Source organism: Juglans microcarpa x Juglans regia, chromosome 5D, assembly GCF_004785595.1.
Source record: "Juglans microcarpa x Juglans regia isolate MS1-56 chromosome 5D, Jm3101_v1.0, whole genome shotgun sequence".
In the NCBI taxonomy this organism is placed as follows: Eukaryota; Viridiplantae; Streptophyta; class Magnoliopsida; order Fagales; family Juglandaceae; genus Juglans; species Juglans microcarpa x Juglans regia.
In genome coordinates, this window is record NC_054602.1 from 22,038,631 (window position 1) to 22,055,906 (window position 17,276).

General features: G+C 35.3%; 1 protein-coding gene across 6 annotated transcripts; it reads right to left on the bottom strand.

Moving 5' to 3' along the window:
- Positions 1-586: 586 nt before the first annotated feature.
- Positions 587-16,792, bottom strand: LOC121265831 (putative inactive cysteine synthase 2). 6 transcript variants are annotated; one of them, XR_005940709.1, is made up of 11 exons: positions 16,512-16,789; positions 15,478-15,587; positions 15,087-15,144; positions 14,702-14,965; positions 14,000-14,137; positions 10,423-10,474; positions 10,233-10,282; positions 4,450-4,509; positions 1,822-1,902; positions 1,169-1,348; positions 587-846 (listed from the first exon to the last, which is right to left on the bottom strand). XR_005940709.1 is itself a non-coding variant. In XM_041169497.1 (10 exons), exons 1-10 carry the CDS (start codon positions 16,725-16,727, stop codon positions 1,259-1,261), a joined length of 1,119 nt encoding a protein of 372 aa, XP_041025431.1. In that variant the 5' UTR covers positions 16,728-16,789; the 3' UTR covers positions 587-1,258. The 6 variants fall into 6 exon arrangements, 3 of the variants coding, with proteins under 3 accessions (XP_041025431.1, XP_041025432.1, XP_041025433.1); XR_005940708.1 differs by having other exon boundaries at positions 587-1,023; XR_005940707.1 differs by having other exon boundaries at positions 587-1,029.
- Positions 16,793-17,276: the final 484 nt, after the last annotated feature.

A 17,276-nucleotide genomic window follows, 5' to 3' on the forward strand; every position in this document is an offset into this window, starting at 1 on the left:
TTACAGGTAGTAATTCTCCGACGCTTCCGGGTACGGGGGGGCGTTACATCTAGTCTCTTAACATTTCATTTATATATATATATATATATATATATGTGTGTGTGTGTGTGTACACGAAACCATATACGTGAATAAGTACGAAAGATAGCTCTAGCACGTGTTACAAAATGCAAATTTAAACGAACCCATCATGGCTTAGGCTATTTAAACCTCAACACATCCCATGCTGAAATTAATTTAAGGGCAGTCCAAAACACTCCTTTCCTTATCAAGGGCAGGACAGCTTTGTTAAAAATTTCATCCTCCTATTGTTCTTGGACATAGATAAATTAACGTTCTCGCTTGATTTATTATTCACTTTGTTTCAAGAAAAACCGAGTTCCTTAAATGCACTTAGTCTGCAGAACCAATTTCAACCTCAAAAAAAAAAAAAAAAAAAAAATGGAACTGGATTTGTTTATTTGATAACATTAACTACAACATGATGCTCGGCTCGAGCTCAAAAGTAAATAAGTGCCAGACAAATTGATCAAATAATTAGGAGTCAGAAATAAATGGGAACTATAAATATCTCTGGCAGATATTGGATCCAATCAGATCAGAATTTCACTAATAAGTTCCGATTGCATCAGTCTCTCAACAGATAAAAAATTGAACCATTTACAGGCCTAATTGGTAGAAAGAAATGTTAAGAGTTCCTTTGCTACGCTTTAGATCATCCTTCATCCATCTCAGTATCCACATTTTGCTGCTAATGTTCCAATAACGACGGACTTTTTTTTTCTACAAATGTGGGGATTAGAACCCACGACCTCATCTTCCCTTTTTGAGAACATACCAGTTGAACTACAAGTCAACCAATATGCATAAACAATACTTAAAAAATTGTTCTTGGAGTAAAATGAAAAGGCAAAAATGAATACAAAATGCAAGGCCAAGCGAAAAATCCAAAAGAAAAGTTCAAGAGTAATTTGGTGTAAATTCAGCCGACCCTTGCATTGCTATAAACCTAGCCTCCCATCACTGTGCCTTCAAAGAAAAATTGCTTCAGCAAAAGGATTAAAAAATTAATTGACCTAGGAATTCCGACTTAAAATCCAACTTTTCTATTTTTTCTTTTTTGGATGATTGAGTATACTTGATCAGTGTAACCAAGAAAAGTATTTACCTATTACAAGAATACGGTTGCATCTTTTCCATTCCGCTGTATTAGAATACTCAATTCTCCGGTAGGCTCAATTTCTGGAACAGTTTCAAGCTATCTCTGTGGCATGTTTTTTACTTCTTCATGGATAGAATGAAAAAGAACAGTGGGAATGTACCTCTCACCAAAGCTTGGAAATATAACCTTCAATGGACATGTCATGATAAAATAAAAGTGTTAAAAATGTATCTCCAACTCATGAGCTCGTGAGAAGATTGGTGATGCTGAATGATTCTATATATACTGAATGTTCCATACCATACTTCTAGTAACATTAGTAGTGAGGAGGAGGACTTGTCATATGGAGGCCACATTATTGAGGATATCAAAGCAATACTGAAAGGAAGAAATGTCTGGGAAGTGCAGTATATAGGATGAGAAGGAAATAGGGTGGCTCATTTGCTTGCTAAAAATGCTCCAAGTATAGAACAAGATCAGATACGGATAGATGAATGTCCAGAATTTATTTTTTTACAAGTTTGTAAGGATTTAAATTGTACTGGTTATTCTCTTGATAGATGAAATATACGAAGTTCTTTGATTCAAAAAACAAAAAAAAAAAAAGTAACATTAGTAATATGTTCAATCACTGCCAAATAATTTTTATAAGCACTCACTGTAATAAGTTTTCCAGCATTCTCAGGCCTTCTTGCTAAACTTATTGCAGCCGCTGCAGCAGCTCCTGATGATATACCAACCTGGGTAAAGGTAGTAAATATTAAATTATCAAACCAGGTTAAAGATTAAAGAGAGGAGAGAGGATGTCATTTCACAATTGCAGTGACATTGTGATAGCCAGCTAGCTTAAAAAAAAGAACAGAAGATGAAGTTTAAATCTACATGGCACCTTAGAAATAGGCTTCCCACAAGTGAAAAAATTAATAATTATAAAAAAAAGGAAAAATCACTGGAGATCAATTCTTTTGCCTGAAGTTAATCTCCTAGCCATTAAATAAAAAAGATAGTTTATGGCCCAGTAAATGTAGAATTTATCAAAAAAACAACTAAAAGACATTTCCCAAGTACATGGGAATATACAAAGATGAACACCAATCAAGAAATAAAAAGAGAGAAACAAATCCATTAAAATCTATAGAAGCTGCCCAAAGGAAGAAAGTATTGGGAAAAAAAAAATTTAAGATCCATTCACTCGTGATCATCAAATCTCTATATCTCTTCTCCTTGGAAGATAGCAAATTAGACCAAGGCTCGAAAAATCGGAATCGGGTAAGGACAGATTCAATGAATAAGGCAATTCATGAAAATTTTGAATCAGATATTTCAATGTTGATAAGTATTAAAAATCATATTTGATGCAATTCAAGTATTTTATATCATGTATAAAAGAGTATAAAATATAAATTTATTGACTAGTTTCAATAAAAATATGATAGGAATCTAAATAGTTTCATAGAATGTAATTTATGTATTTAACCTCAATAGTCGACTTTTTTTTGCCTTATATACGAAAAATATAAAGACCATTAAGTTATAAACACATGGAAAATGTAGTATTTTATGCACAACCATAAATTTAATATAAAATACTCATTCATCTCCTTAATTTTTTGTTCAACTAAAAAAAATAAAGAACTAAATGTTTTATTTTTCAATTTTTCTACAATTCTTATTGAATAAAATGATGAAAAAGTTAATATATATATTTAGTTCTGTCATATTTTTGTACAAAAAATTAAAAGAAAAACCCAGTTGCTAGACAACTTAAAAATAAATACAATTTTGAATCGGTTCAAATCGGTCTGAATCGATTGATTGAACCGGCTCAGTGAACAATTCAAAGTGTTCACTAAAATCGGTTCGTATTTGAATCAGCTTGAATCAAATTGTTTTTTCAAGCCTTGAATTAGACAAATGGGTAGCATCATCACTTTTGCGTATAACACTCTCGAATTGGAAAAATAGTCTACTATTTGTATGGCACAACCCAAATCATGCCAAGCCAACCAACTGAAAAAATCACTCTATTAAGGCACTAGAAATCTCATGATGAAGTAAAAAGTGGTCAACAGAATCTCCCACTCTTTCTGTACATATAACACGACTCTGTCACAATATATGATGTTTCTTGAATTATCCATAATAAGGGTCTTCCCTGAGGAAACTTTCTAATCAAAGAAAGCTGCTCTCAAAGTGCTTTATTCAGCCAAACCCCCATCCAAAGGAAGGAGTTACTATCCTAAGCTATAAGGAAAAACTATGGGCCACGCAAGAAAAGCTAATATTCTAACTAGGGAAGCCACTGGGTAAGTCCAATAAAAGAGTCACTGATGCCTCCTACGCATTGCAGTACTATAGGAATAATGCTAGATACAACTCCAGCGTGTATAAGACCCGCACAGTCCCTTTTAAAAAAAAAAAAAAGTTAAGACCCACCCATGAAAAAGTGGGCTTTTTTATATGGGGTCCCAAGTGTGCCCCACTTTTTTTCAAAGGGACTGCTCGAGACTTGCACATCTTAGGATTGTACAAATCATTTACCACATACTATATACACCATAGGACTGTACAAATCATTTTTCATAACGCCACCTCATTTTGCCTTTCTACCTCATTAGAACATCACTCGCCCCAAGCACAACCAAATTTAGAGTTCTTTACGGCCTTTCAAATGGCCTCCCTCTCATGTGGAAACGCCATAGCTACTTCCATATAAGGGCCGATTAAACAAAAACAAGTTTTAAACTCCCAAACCTCCCTTGCAAATCGAATAGCACACCCTGGCTCAGATTACTAGGTGAAATTTGAACTCTATGCCCAGGTTGCTCCAGAAGAAGTCCTGCTATAGCTTCTCTTCTCGAATGGCCATGCTAATCGGAAGAGGGAACAAGGATAGGAAATATGCAGGAACAAACGATGAAAGAAGAAAACTTTTTAGGGGATATTTGCTAACTTACCCTGCTATAAATAATATAATTTTCTTTAACTTTTTAGGCTTGTCAAAGTTTGTATAACATTAAGACGGTTCCTGATTTGCAGTTTTTGCATTGAAATTAGGGCAAACATACGAGCAGAACAGACAAATGTAATTAGTGTTCAGTTTATAAAAACTGCTTTTTTCTTTTTCTTTTTTTTTTTTGATAAGTGTCATAAAAACTGCATATAAACCAAAACTAGTTCAAAAGTGAACTGGTCCATATTTCAAATTGGTTTGAAACTAGACTGAAGTAGTTCTGTGGATTGGTACTTTTCTAAATGTTCTACAGTGACAAATATTCATATATTACCAGCAAACCTTCCTCCAATGCCAATTTCCTTGCCATTTCAACAGCTTCAACATTGGTAACCTACAAGTTTGTTCAAGAAATTTCATATGAGATAATTCATGTGACTAAGATTTGAAAACAAATAACTTCACAATAGGAGACTGTCATATTAAGAATGAGACGAATCTGACATATTTCTCATTTCCATTATATTCCTTTTTTAACCTATTAGGTATTTAATCTTGCACCCCATAGCTCGCTGTTATGAGCCTTAGTTGCAGGAAAAGACCTGCAGGAGACAAGTTGCAGGAGCTGCAGAAGAACATGCTGGTAAAGATTAAGACCTTAAAGTTCAATGCCATAGATCCAATGCTATTTGGATCCATCACCTCATAACCGCCGATTAAATCTGGGTAATCTTTACCGGTATATATATATATATATATATATATATATATATATATATATATGTTATTTGACAAATGGCTCCTGAGAAAATGATTTTTAAAAAGCAGCTAATGAGGCAAATTACTTTAGTATTTTAGAATCTATTTGGAAATGTTAAAAGACAAGTCTTCACATCCATAACGGTAAGGGTGAACGAAGACAGAAGATAGATGCTAGTCCCCTTGCTTCTAGTGATCAAAAGCATAAAATAATATTTAAAATAGGTGTTACAATAAGTTAAAAGGACTGAACAATAATAGAAGGATTCCATTTAATAGTGGCAAAGAGCTGGTAGATTTATATATATCTATATATTTATATATATATATATATATAAAGAGCTGGTAGATTTTTAACCATCTGAAAGCACTAATAAAAATAAATAAAAATAAAAAAACAACAACATTTTTCTGCAAGGTGTAGAGTACTTCCAAACTATAATCCAGGAAAAATCATGTATCTCAGTAAGTGATCAGAAAGACAGACTATTATTATAAAATGAATGGGAACACTCCATTAAGCTGGTGATAACTCAAATCTAGCAAGACATAGTAAACGTTTTCCAGTCAATTATAAACTGTTTTGATGACAAAATCAACTCAAGGAATACTTAAGGTGCAAAATGAAAAGCACAACTGATATCAATCACAACCATATAATAAATAAATACAACATATATATATATGTTCGTACTTTATCCAAAGTAAGATAATTTTTTTTCTTTTTTTTTTTTTTTTATGTCGGGGAACCTCTCCAAGGCAAGGCCCTTCGGACCCACCCTTGCAGAGTAAACCCCAGTCTCATGCACCGCACCCTCGGAAGTTTTCCTACATGGAACTGGTTAAATCGCTGGCTTTTCACCAGGGAGTGTGGCCCCAAAGGATTGTTTGCACCCATGAGGTGTCGAATCTTGGACCTTGAAGGGAATGATACCCCAAGGCCAAGGCCCCAAAGTATGATAATTAGTATGAATGAACAAAAAGATGTGGTTCCTAAGCTTTGGGTCATGCAGGTTGGAGAGTTTTATTACTCTAATTACCTCAATAGTTAAGAGTAATAAAACACAATATCAATAAATCAACAAAATACATAAATTTAGGAAATTTTGGTCAAACCCCCTTGTGCTATGGGGCACTATGTTTAAGATCCCATAGAGTTTTGTGAGAAATAATCCCATGTGGCGTGAATTAATTAGAAAGAGGACCCTTTGTTGATTCTGCTGTCCATTAATGCTAAACAAAATAAGTGACAGCTTCACAAAATTCCACGTGCCAACTTAAATTTTTAAAAAGAATTAAAACATATTTTTTAAATAATCATAATTAAATTTTGTTAATAAAAAATATTTTTATTTAGATTTATCGAACTTAAAAGAACAAATCAAAAACAAAAGACTGGAATGGCCACCATAGCGTGGCCAAAACTAGGCTACCCACATGGTGGCCGAGCTTTACTTAAACAGGGCATTTTTACATAATTCTCTTGTGCTTTGCTTGATATACACAATGATACTTGATAGCCACTCATCAAAAATATAATAATAACAATAATTATTTAATACCCACAATCAAATTAAAGTACATGGTTGAATCAAAATATACCGAAGAGGCCATGACCAAAAAAGCTCAAGAATTGTAGGTAGTGACTTCTATTCTAACGTAATCAATTATCAATCCATCTAGAAAGCCAACTTGGACTATTATATCAAGTTCAAAGCATATACATCACATCTGACAACATGTGGCGCCATGGTATGTAAATGATCTTCAACATCTCAACTATAAATATTTAAGAATATTTGCTTACATCATTTTCTGGGTCTTGAAATGATATTTTATAATTTTTTTAATCTAATTACGAAATCATGCTTTTTTGCACTTCGAGCTCACACAAAAAGCGTCAAAAAGCACACTTCAAGTAGCTTTTGAATATGCAGTTTTGGTAAGCAAAGCGCTTCATCCTTGGCACTATACACTTTGCACTTAAGCACACTTTTAAGTGCACTTTTATCAACACTATCAGCTGGATTGTGGGGGTATCCATGAGGGCCACAGATATTTCAAGTTTAAAAATGTGGTTAAAAGCTGATGGATTTATGGAAAATGTGAGACAATGGTGGTAATGTTATCAGATTGAGGGCCCTATGAGTTTTATATTTGGCTGGTAAGCTCAAAGCTATGAAAAGGACCAAAAGACGTGGAATGTGGATGTCTTTGGGAATGTAGATAGTCAAACAAAGGCTCTATTTGAGGAATTGCGAGGTTTGGAGGGTACGGAGGAGATTGGTGCACTTTCGGTTTAGGAGATTCAAGGAAAATTTATATTACTTTAGAGTTAGAGAAGGTGCTCTTACTGAAGATTTTGTGGAGACAGAAATCTGAAACTCTATTGCTGGAAGAAGGGGATATGTGCTCCAAGATCTTTCATTGGGTCACCAATTCTCATTGGAGGAACCCGTAGGGGTTGGATCAAGTGGTAAGAAGAGCCTTGCTTTTGGTGGTTTGCTCCCTCCAGGTCTAAGATTCGAATTCTTGGGTGCAAACAATTTCTAAGGGCCATCGGACTGGGGGAATTCCTCCTTGACTTACCCAATGTACGCTTGCAAGAAACTCCTTGCCGAGGCCTGAGTCGGGACTTTGTTCTGGGCACCCAGTGCCAATAAAAAAAAATCTCATCGGAGTAGCAATGCCGTTAAGATGCTTCACATTGACAATCATGCTCCTATCAAATCATGCCGAGATCAAGAACCATATCACCCAAAAGGACTACTTAGAGTAATTTACTTGGAGGCCTAAATTTGATGGTTTAGCCTTCAAGTCTATTGAACTTTTTTTTATGTAAGTAAACGATAGTATTAATAGGAATAGGCATAGCCCAACTACACAAGGTAGTATACAAGAGATAAAACCTATCTAGTTTGCTATAAAAGAAACAAGAAAATCATGTACATTTAGGCCATTAAAATCTATAGCAATAGCCAAAGAAATAAGGTGCGGAAAAATAAAGCTCTAAGTTCCTTTATTGTCCGATCCTTGTCTTCAAATGTTCGCTCGTTACGCTCTCGCCATACACACCACATAATGCAGATAGGAACCATCTTCCACACAGCTTTGATATGTGGCGCACCACCCGGCATTACCCAACTAGCCAATGACTCTACCACTATAGCAGGCATCACCCAGTTTAACCCGAGTCAACTAAACACTTCGCTCCGTAAGGCTCTAGCTGTCTCACAATGTAACAAAAGATGATCCACCGTCTCTCCAGCTTTCTTGCACATACAACACCATTCTAGAATAATTACTCGGCGCTTCCGCAGATTATCAGTAGTCAGGATCTTACCCAGGGCCGCTGTCCAAGTGAAAAATAGTGCTTTGGGAGGCGCATTATTCCTCCACAATCTTCTCCAAGGGAAATGAGTGTTTGGGAGCAAAGTAAGGGACTTATAGAAGGAGCGAACCGAAAAGGTACCCTTACCTGCAGGTGTCCATCACAGCTTATCTTCACGCAAACCAGGTGGTGGACACCTGTGGTGGACTCAGCTTATGGTGGACACCTCAAACAACCTTTCCAACTAATTGGGACTCAACCTTTGAGTCTATTGAACTTCTGAGTCCCAATTGGTTGGAAAGACTGTTTGAGGTGGAAGAAGTTCAAAATGTGATTGGTGGGATGGCTAAGGACAAAGCTCCTAGTTTGGAACTTTGGATGGTTTCTCCACGGCTTTTTTCCAGGCTTGTTGAGACATTGTGAGGGAGTAATTTTTCATTAACTTCATTATTACCAGAAGTTTGAGAAAAGCCTTAATACAACTTTTATAGCTCTTATCCCAAAGAGAATTAGGGCTTTGGATGTGAAGGATTATCGCCTCACTAGTTTTTTTAATGTATAAGTTTATATCCAAGTCCTTGCCAATTTGCATGAGCACAGTTATGGAGAAAATTATTTTGAAGCCCCGGAATGATTTCGTGCTTTCGTCAAAGGGAGACCAATTCTGGACTCATTCTCATTACCAATGAATGTTTGGATAGTAGAATCAAAGCTAGAATGTTAGGTATATTATACAAATTAGATAGGGAGAATGCATATGATCATGTAAATTGTGATTTTTTGTATTACCTTCTTGGGAGATGTGGACTCAGGAAGAGATGGTGTTCTTGTATTAAGAATTGCATATCCACAGTATGATTCTCAATTTTGGTGAATGGCTCTCTGGTGGGTTTCTTTAACAGTTCTCGGGAGCTGAGAAAATGGGACCCCCTATTCCTTTTTCTCTTTGTTATCATTATGGATACACTTAGTCACATGCTAGAAGCTGTTGTTTGAGGTGGTTTTCTTTCAGGCTTTTCAGTGGGAAGCACTAACTTTGGTTCTGTCAATATTTCTCACCTCCTTTTTGTAGATGGTACGTTGTTTTTTTGTAAGACAAATCTTGGCCACATTCAATCTTTGAGGGCACTCTTACTCTTGTTTTGCTTTGAAGCTGTGCAAATTGAAACTGAATCTTGTGAAGTCCAAATTGGTTCCGGTGGGCGCCATGAGAAATATTCCAAGCCTGGCAAGCATTTTGGGTTGCAAGGTTGCTTCACTACCCATGAAATACACCCATAAAATACTTTGGCCTCCCTTTGGGGGCTACTTATAAGGCAAAAGGTATTTGAAATGGTGTGGTGTGATAGAGCAGATTAAGAGAAGGCAGGTTGGAAAAGGGTCTATTTGTCATAAGGGGGAAGAAATCAAAAGCACACTCTCTAAACTCCCAACATGCTTTCTATCTTTATTTTCCTTACCCATAGGTGGGGCAGATCGTGTTGAAAATATTTTCCGTTCTCTTTTTGTGGGGAGGAATTAGGGACATGGCCAAGTTCCATCTTATCAATTGGGACAAGGTTGGCTTTCCAATTTCTAGTAGAGGGTTGGGAGTTCGTAAGCTGAAGGTTAAGACTGCATATGGAGTGGGGTTGTGGAAAAATATTAGAAATGAGTGTGGGCAGCATTGCTAGTTCCTAACTTGTATCTAGGTGTTCTCATTGTATGTGTCATGTGTACTTGGGCTACACCTATTTTTTCATCCGTCAATAAAATCTTATTTTACCTATAAAAAAAGACTAGAATGACCTCGCAATGAATGTGCCTAGATTCTATTCTAGAGATCTTTGTATGATTGGATATTTGCTCCTGGTAATATTTCTACCTATTTAGAATTGCTTGATTTACTAAACTTTTGCTAGCCATCTTTAGGAGAACCTATTGTATACTCCCTGGTTAAGTATTTCTCTCTCTATTAAAAGATTTTACTAAAAAAAACTTACAGAGATGCAAAAACAAAGCAAAAAAAAAATAGAAATTTTCCTTACCTTGATGACCTCATCCAGAATTTTAACATCCAAAATGCTTGGCAGATAACCTGCACAAAGGCCTTGCATTCAATAAGCAGAAAGCCACACATCTTTTTTAAAGCATAAACGAAAAAAGAAAATTGAGTTGATTAATTTTTTCTTTTTTGAAAAAAAAAAAAAAAAAGCAAGAAATTTCTATGGTTTCCACCTGGGTTTCCTCCCGATATTACACTTCTCTCTGCAGGTTCAACACCAACAATCTAAGCAAAGAAAAATATAGCATTCAGTCATCCAGAAACAAGAAATCAAGATTAAAGGAAACAGAACATTTCTGTAAAAACAATCAACAAGATAAATTAGATTTGAGAGATACATCCATGTATCCCCATAAAAAAACAACAAACAACCACTTTTTTCACTTGCACCCTAAACAACAAAAAGTTTCAATTTGCACCCTAAATGACATATTTTTCAATTTACACCCTTGCTTAAGATCTAATCGTTAAGATGAAGGAAAAGATTGACCACGCGAAAAAAACTTAGTGTATAGATTTGAATGGGAGTGCAAAGTGAAAGCAATTAGTAGTGTTGCAAACTGGAACTTGTAAATAAGGGGGCAAAGTGAAAAACGGGTGGATGTGGTGAAAAGTGTAATTTCCAGTGATAATTATACCACATTTCAAACGATAGCAGTTACAAATTTTAGAATTTGAGTTCCGGTTTGTGAAATATAACACTCTGAACTTCGAGTTAAAGCAAAATGCAGATATATCTGAGTGCAGATGCTTTATTTATCATCAAGTAGAGATGAATGCTATATTGTGGTGTCAGAAAATTCTTTTATATATATTTAATCTGTTAAGGTTAGAGCTACAATTGTCTTACTGATAAAGTTTGTGATGGTCATTCTGTACTTTTAATACGCCAATTCTTTTAAATGTAAAAAGATTTAGTAGACATTGATTCATGTTCTTGGCAAGGCCAAATCTTCCCTTTGAATAAGAAAGCACAGTTGCAAACATGCTTTTAAGAAACTAAATTAACTGTTTCAGCCAATCACCACTATGTTCATTTTCTATTTGCTTCAACCATTATATGTTTAGAGAAAACTTATCTGCTTCAGCTAAATTTCACTTGCTGATTGAATAGGCATATGATGAAGCCATTCAAATTTAAAGGTCCTGCAAGACGTGCCACTTAAAAATTCCATTATAGTTGTGTGACTTTAATTGACTTAGTAAAAGCACTTACTCACTTTAGTATATTTCTTAAATAAACGAATCCAGACTAGAATGTCTTGGCCATTTCCTGTTTACAATAACAATGTCACTAAATGACCCATTTCCCTTGTGATGAAGTAAATCTACCAAAAACAATGAAAACTCTCAACTTAACCATCAAACAGAGGATCTGTTTTTCAGAAAAATATATGTCTCTGCTAATTTGTTTGGATAGTGAATCACCCAGTCCAAAATCCCATATTGTCCAAGAGCGCGCATGCATACACACACGTTTAACCTAGCTCCTTTTTATTTTGAGCCAAAAGCTCTTATATCCTTCAAATAAATATCAATAAAGTTACTCAAGGAAGAGATGATACTGGAAGTCAAGTCTAATGATATTCCTATTAAGATGGATCATAAAGTTGGAAAGAGAGGAGTTATGCAGGCTAATTTAGGGGAGGTTTGGATAGTGAGTTGAGATTAAATGAAAGTTGAAAGTTGAATAAAATATTGTTAGGATATTATTTTTTAATATTATTTTTGTTTTGGGATTTGAAAAAGTTGAATTGTTTATTATATTTTGTATGGGAGTTTGAGAAAGTTGTAATAATTAGATGAGATGAGATAAGATGTGTTGAGAGGCTCTCTCAATCCAAACAACCCCTTATTCATACTAGTGTGGAGAACTACATAAATTTAGAAAAGTTAGACATGGTCTGAGTGATAAATGCTCCTAATGTGGAGAACTTGGCTCTCATTCTAAGGTGTAAAGCTTTATCCTTGCCAATGAAGTATCTTGGCCTCCCTATGGGTGCTTCTTTCAAGTTAAAGGCTATATGGGATGAGGCTCTTGAAAAAAATGGAGCAAAGGTTGGCTAGTTGGAAGAGAATGTACTTGTCCATAGACGAAAGGATAATTTTGATCAAAAGCACCCTTTTCCAACTTGCCTACTTATTTCTTGTCCCCATTCCTTCTTCCCACGAAGGTGGCTCACCGTATGGAAAAGCTAAAATGTGACTTTATGGGGAGGGATGAATGATGATTTTAAATTCCATATGGTTAAATGGTCCACGGTATGCTTTCCAATCTTAGAAGGAGGCTTGGGAATTCGCAATATCTTGGCTTTTAATAGGGCTTTATTGGGAAAATGGTTATGGAAGCACCAATTAGAAAGGGGGGCCTTATGAAGGACCATCATCGATTCAAGATTTGGTGAGGATTGGGGTTGATGGTGCACAGATGAGGTGAGTGGACCATATGGGGTGGGGCTTTGGAAGCACATAAGAAGAGGGGTAGCGGACATTCTCTAGATACACTCGGTTTGAGGTGGGCGATGGGTCTAGAATCAAGTTTTGGTATGACCTATGGTCCGATACAAGCCCCTCAGAATTTCTCAAAAATAAAATTGAAGGAGATGAGAGTCGCTGAAAATAACAGAGTCAACAGCAAAAAGGAGATGAGAGACCTTTACGCTACCATGAGAGTCCCCCACCGAAAAACCTGACAAAAAACTTCCATCAACAGTTGTTTCAATCACTCTACTCAAAGCATCCATGACAAGTATGAAGAGAAAAGGAGACAAGGGATTTCCTTGCCTCAAACCTCGAGAGCTATTAAAGAAACCAGCCGGGGAGCCATTCACCAAAATGGAGAATCTGACCGTCGAGATGCAATGTCTGATCCACGCACACCATTTCTCTCCAAAACCATATCTCCCAAGTAAATATAAAAGAAACTGCCCATTAATATGATCAAAAGCCTCTTCCATGTCCAGCTTGACAAGAATGCCAGGAACTCCCTCTCTAATTTTGCTTTCCAAGCATTCATTAGCAATTAAAACCGAATTAAGGATTTGTCTCCCCCTAATGAATGCATTCTGAGACTTCAATATAATTTTCTCCATCACCACACTCAAACGGTTGGCAAGAACCTTCAAAATGATCTTGTAGACCCCACTGACCAAACTGATAGGACAGAAGTCCATCTCCACCGCCCCTGCCTTTTTGGCAGGAAACATGTAATGCAAGATTCTGTTGTTTACAATGTAGATAAATCCAAATACAGACCCCTCTAGCATATGTTATATAAATTTTGGCTACTGCATCTTGGAGATAGGAAGGACTTGGTATATAATATGTGCCTTCGTTCAGGCTGTAGTCCATTGGCAAGCAAGTAGAAAAGTAGTGCAGAGTTCATGAAAATTGGTGTGATTTTCTCACCAACAGTCACCATAAACCAACAAATTTTAACAATCTACTTACTGTGCAAGCAATATCTGTCAGTATGATATCATAAGATTTGTCAGTGCAAGCAAGATTATTATTTTTCTGTGTATCTTTGCATGTGTATATATCCAGAAACCATGAACTAGAGTAGAGTGAAAAATGAAGAGAGAAAAACCAAAGAAAAAGCAGAAAACAGGGAAAAAATGAGGAAACAAACAATGTAACAGAACAGAATGAGAAGAAGTCTGCATAAGTTATTTTGGCCTATATATATAACACATAATTTTATTAACACGCGAATCATTTTCCAATTTCTTCAGAAAAGACTAATCCAACCTTTATGCTTTTGCTCATCATTTTCAGGTAACGCCCAGTGCCTGTAACAGTGCCACCAGTGCCAATCCCAGCAACAAAGATGTCAACACTACCCATAGTATCCTCCCATATCTCGGGCCCTGTGGTTTCATAGTGTACCTGTAATTCATGCATGAGGATTTTAATAAAATCTCAATCATATTATATTGCATTACATTTGCATATATGCCTATCACCTCACCCTAGTATATGAGGGAGGAGATGCCATTTGGTGTAAGACCATTGCATATCTAATATATGTTTTTTGACCTCACCCTGATCAAAAATATATACACAAAGAAGCGTAAGGTCTTAGGAACAATCCTGTATTGACATATTTTTTTAGGTTTACCTATAAAATAAGGGGGAAACCTTTCACCCACAAAACTACCACATGTTTTTCACTTTGCATCCCAAACTACTAAAAGTTTCAATTTGCACCCTTGATAAAGTTTCGACAGTTAAAATTGTGCCAGGTGCCCAATTTTATTCATCTTAATGGTCAGATTTTCACCAATGGTACAAATTGAGACCTTCGGTAGTTTGGGGTGCAAGTTAAAAAACATTAGTATATGGCTGAAAATGTAATTTTATGAAAGGAATACTACATATAAATTTGTAAAAGTAATTATGTTCAACAAAATCTTTAAATGTCATCTTTCAGGTTAAGAAACAGAAGAAAACCTTGGTATTAGCAGTATTATCAAACTGTTGAAACATATAAGCATCTGGCATGCTGAGAACAATCTGTTCGGCTTTATCTACAGCCCCTTTCAGACCCTTCTCTGGGTCAGTCAAAACAACATCCGCACCAAATGCACGTAAAAGAACCCTCCTTTCAACATTTATGGATGCAGGCATTGTTGCTATAAGTTTATATCCCTTAGTTGCAGCAACAAAAGCAATACCAAGTCCTGTATTTCCACTAGTTGGTTCAACTAATATAGTCTGCATAATTACAGAAACAAAAATAAGACGAACTGAAAGGAAACTTCAGAATAACAGGAGACATATTGATCGATATACCAAAAATTTTCATATTACAGCTGTGAGCCAGGACAATACTTACCTTCCCAGGAGTGATTGCCCCTCTATCCTCAGCATCAGATATCATACTATAACCAATTCTGAAATGTCGACATATAACACTAAAGTCAGTTTGTTGGTTGTGTATCTTCAGTTATCAGATGATAAGGAACTGTCGGAAACATGCAGAACAAAGTTTTTCGTAAAGCATCTATTACTTATTAACAGGAGCCTTTGGTTCCATTAATAATTTGATTAGCTACCAGATGACCGACTTTACTTGTAAAGAAAACTGCTACAGGACCAGCCATGTCCCTAAGTTGTATGGATAAAAAAAGAATCCAATCCTCTGATGGATGGTGTACCATCAGATGATTGGATTGAAGAGTACATAATCCAACAAAGAGTTTGGACACAGCATGAAATGCCATTACCTGTCCTTCACACTTCGGCAAGGTTCCATAGATTCAAGTTTTGCCGCTATATTAGCTACACAGCCTTGTGTAACTTTGTTGAGGTACACCATTGGCGTTCTCCCAATCAACTATTAAACAAATTTACTCACATTAGTAAAAACTTGAAACGTGATTAGTTTTTCCTAACATTAAGGGCATGTTTGGACAGGCAAAGAGTTCTCAAAATACTCAAAATTTTCAAAACTTTTCATAATTTCATTCCCAAGCATCACTCAAGCACAAAACACATTTTAATTTTAAATTTTCAGCTTTTCAAATTTTTCATCTAATCATTACCTAATCATTATCCAAACAAAAAAAACTAATACAACTTTTACAACCTTAAAAACAAAACACAAAAATCAATACAACTGTTACAAACTCCAAAACAAAAATAATATTAAAAACCTATATTCAAACAATTTTTAACTTTATAATATTTGTATTCAACTTTTTCTCTCATTGCCCAAACCCCAATAAAACATCTTTACTCAAACCATTTCATTACTATTCACAAAATCTGAAATACTCCGAGTGTCCAAACATACCCTAACACTTCAAAACTAGTTACATATTAAGAATTAATTGATAACAACAACATTTTCTTGTCTGAGCAAACTGTTACTGAATTTCCAATACCAGAAACATTTTTTACAGCACTTCACTGATATTATTCCCGACCCATGAGTACAGAATTTGAACTTGTTTCAAAAAATACATAAACAGAACACATTTTTCAGAATAGGAAAAATTGAAGAAAAAAAAATTAATCTATCAAGATTAATTGAGGAGCAAAGCCAATGACGTTGATAGTTTTGAATGTTCGACAAATACAAGTACTATGGTAAAAAAAAGTAGAGTTTTCAAACAAAAAGAATATTAAGCCGTAAACGAAGAAGCTCCACTTTTCTGAGCACAAATATTATCAATTCCAAGGACACATTCATTCCTTCAAATGGAAATGTTCCCACCAAAAGGGATAACCCTGTTAAACTAGTGGGGAAAAAGGTAACCTGGGTGACGTCTTCGGCGATGTTGACGGAGTCGAGGTCACTTTTGACGGTGTAGAAGGAGGAAGCTTTGGTGCCTATCATTCTTCTGCGAGCAAAAGCGCCGGTAACGAGTGAAACGCTTAAAGCTTTGAAGGAAAGAAAACGGCGACATTGGGGCGGAGTAAGGAACAAGGAATGAGGAGGGAGAAGCAGAGGAGATGATAGCATTATCGTCATTGGTGTCGCAGAACATAGAAATAGATTGTCCGAATGGGGAGGGGAGGTTTTAGATGGGTTTTGTTCTCATTTTTCGAGTTTTTTCTTAATATTTGTTTCTAACTTACAAATTTATTTATCTTTATCAATGGTAGGCAGGTTATACGTAGTAATGATATTGTAGATTTTTAAGCAAAAGGTTAATTAAAAATTTTCAATTCGTAATAAACTTGATTGATAAATCACATTTAAGATCATTTTTATAAATAGAATTTTTGTGGGAATCAAGTAATTCTCATTTTTCTTAACATATTTATATAACCACACCAAATAATCGTGCTATGTTTTTCATTTAAATTTCTTTTTTATAAGGACAATGTTAGGGAGACCAATGATGGTGCCCCTCCATTGTACCAATAAGTGCAAATATAATTTTTTATTTTTCTTTCAATTATTTTTTAAATATCTTTTAACAATTTTTAAAAAAATTAATTCATTAATAATCATTTTTTTAACTATTAAATAAAAAAAATTACAATCGTTCAATTTTATCAATCTAAGTAGCATTTT

Bases quoted from the DNA above. Each gene is read 5' to 3' on its own strand.
- LOC121265831 (XM_041169497.1), bottom strand. From the start codon at position 16,727: ATGACGATAATGCTATCATCTCCTCTGCTTCTCCCTCCTCATTCCTTG. The intron at 15,145-15,477 runs GTAATGGCATTT...TCGACATTTCAG, and splicing joins TGCCGAAGTGTGAAGGACAG to AATTGGTTATAGTATGATAT. The intron at 10,475-13,999 runs GTTGGATTAGTC...TTCTTTGCTTAG, and splicing joins TGATGAGCAAAAGCATAAAG to ATTGTTGGTGTTGAACCTGC.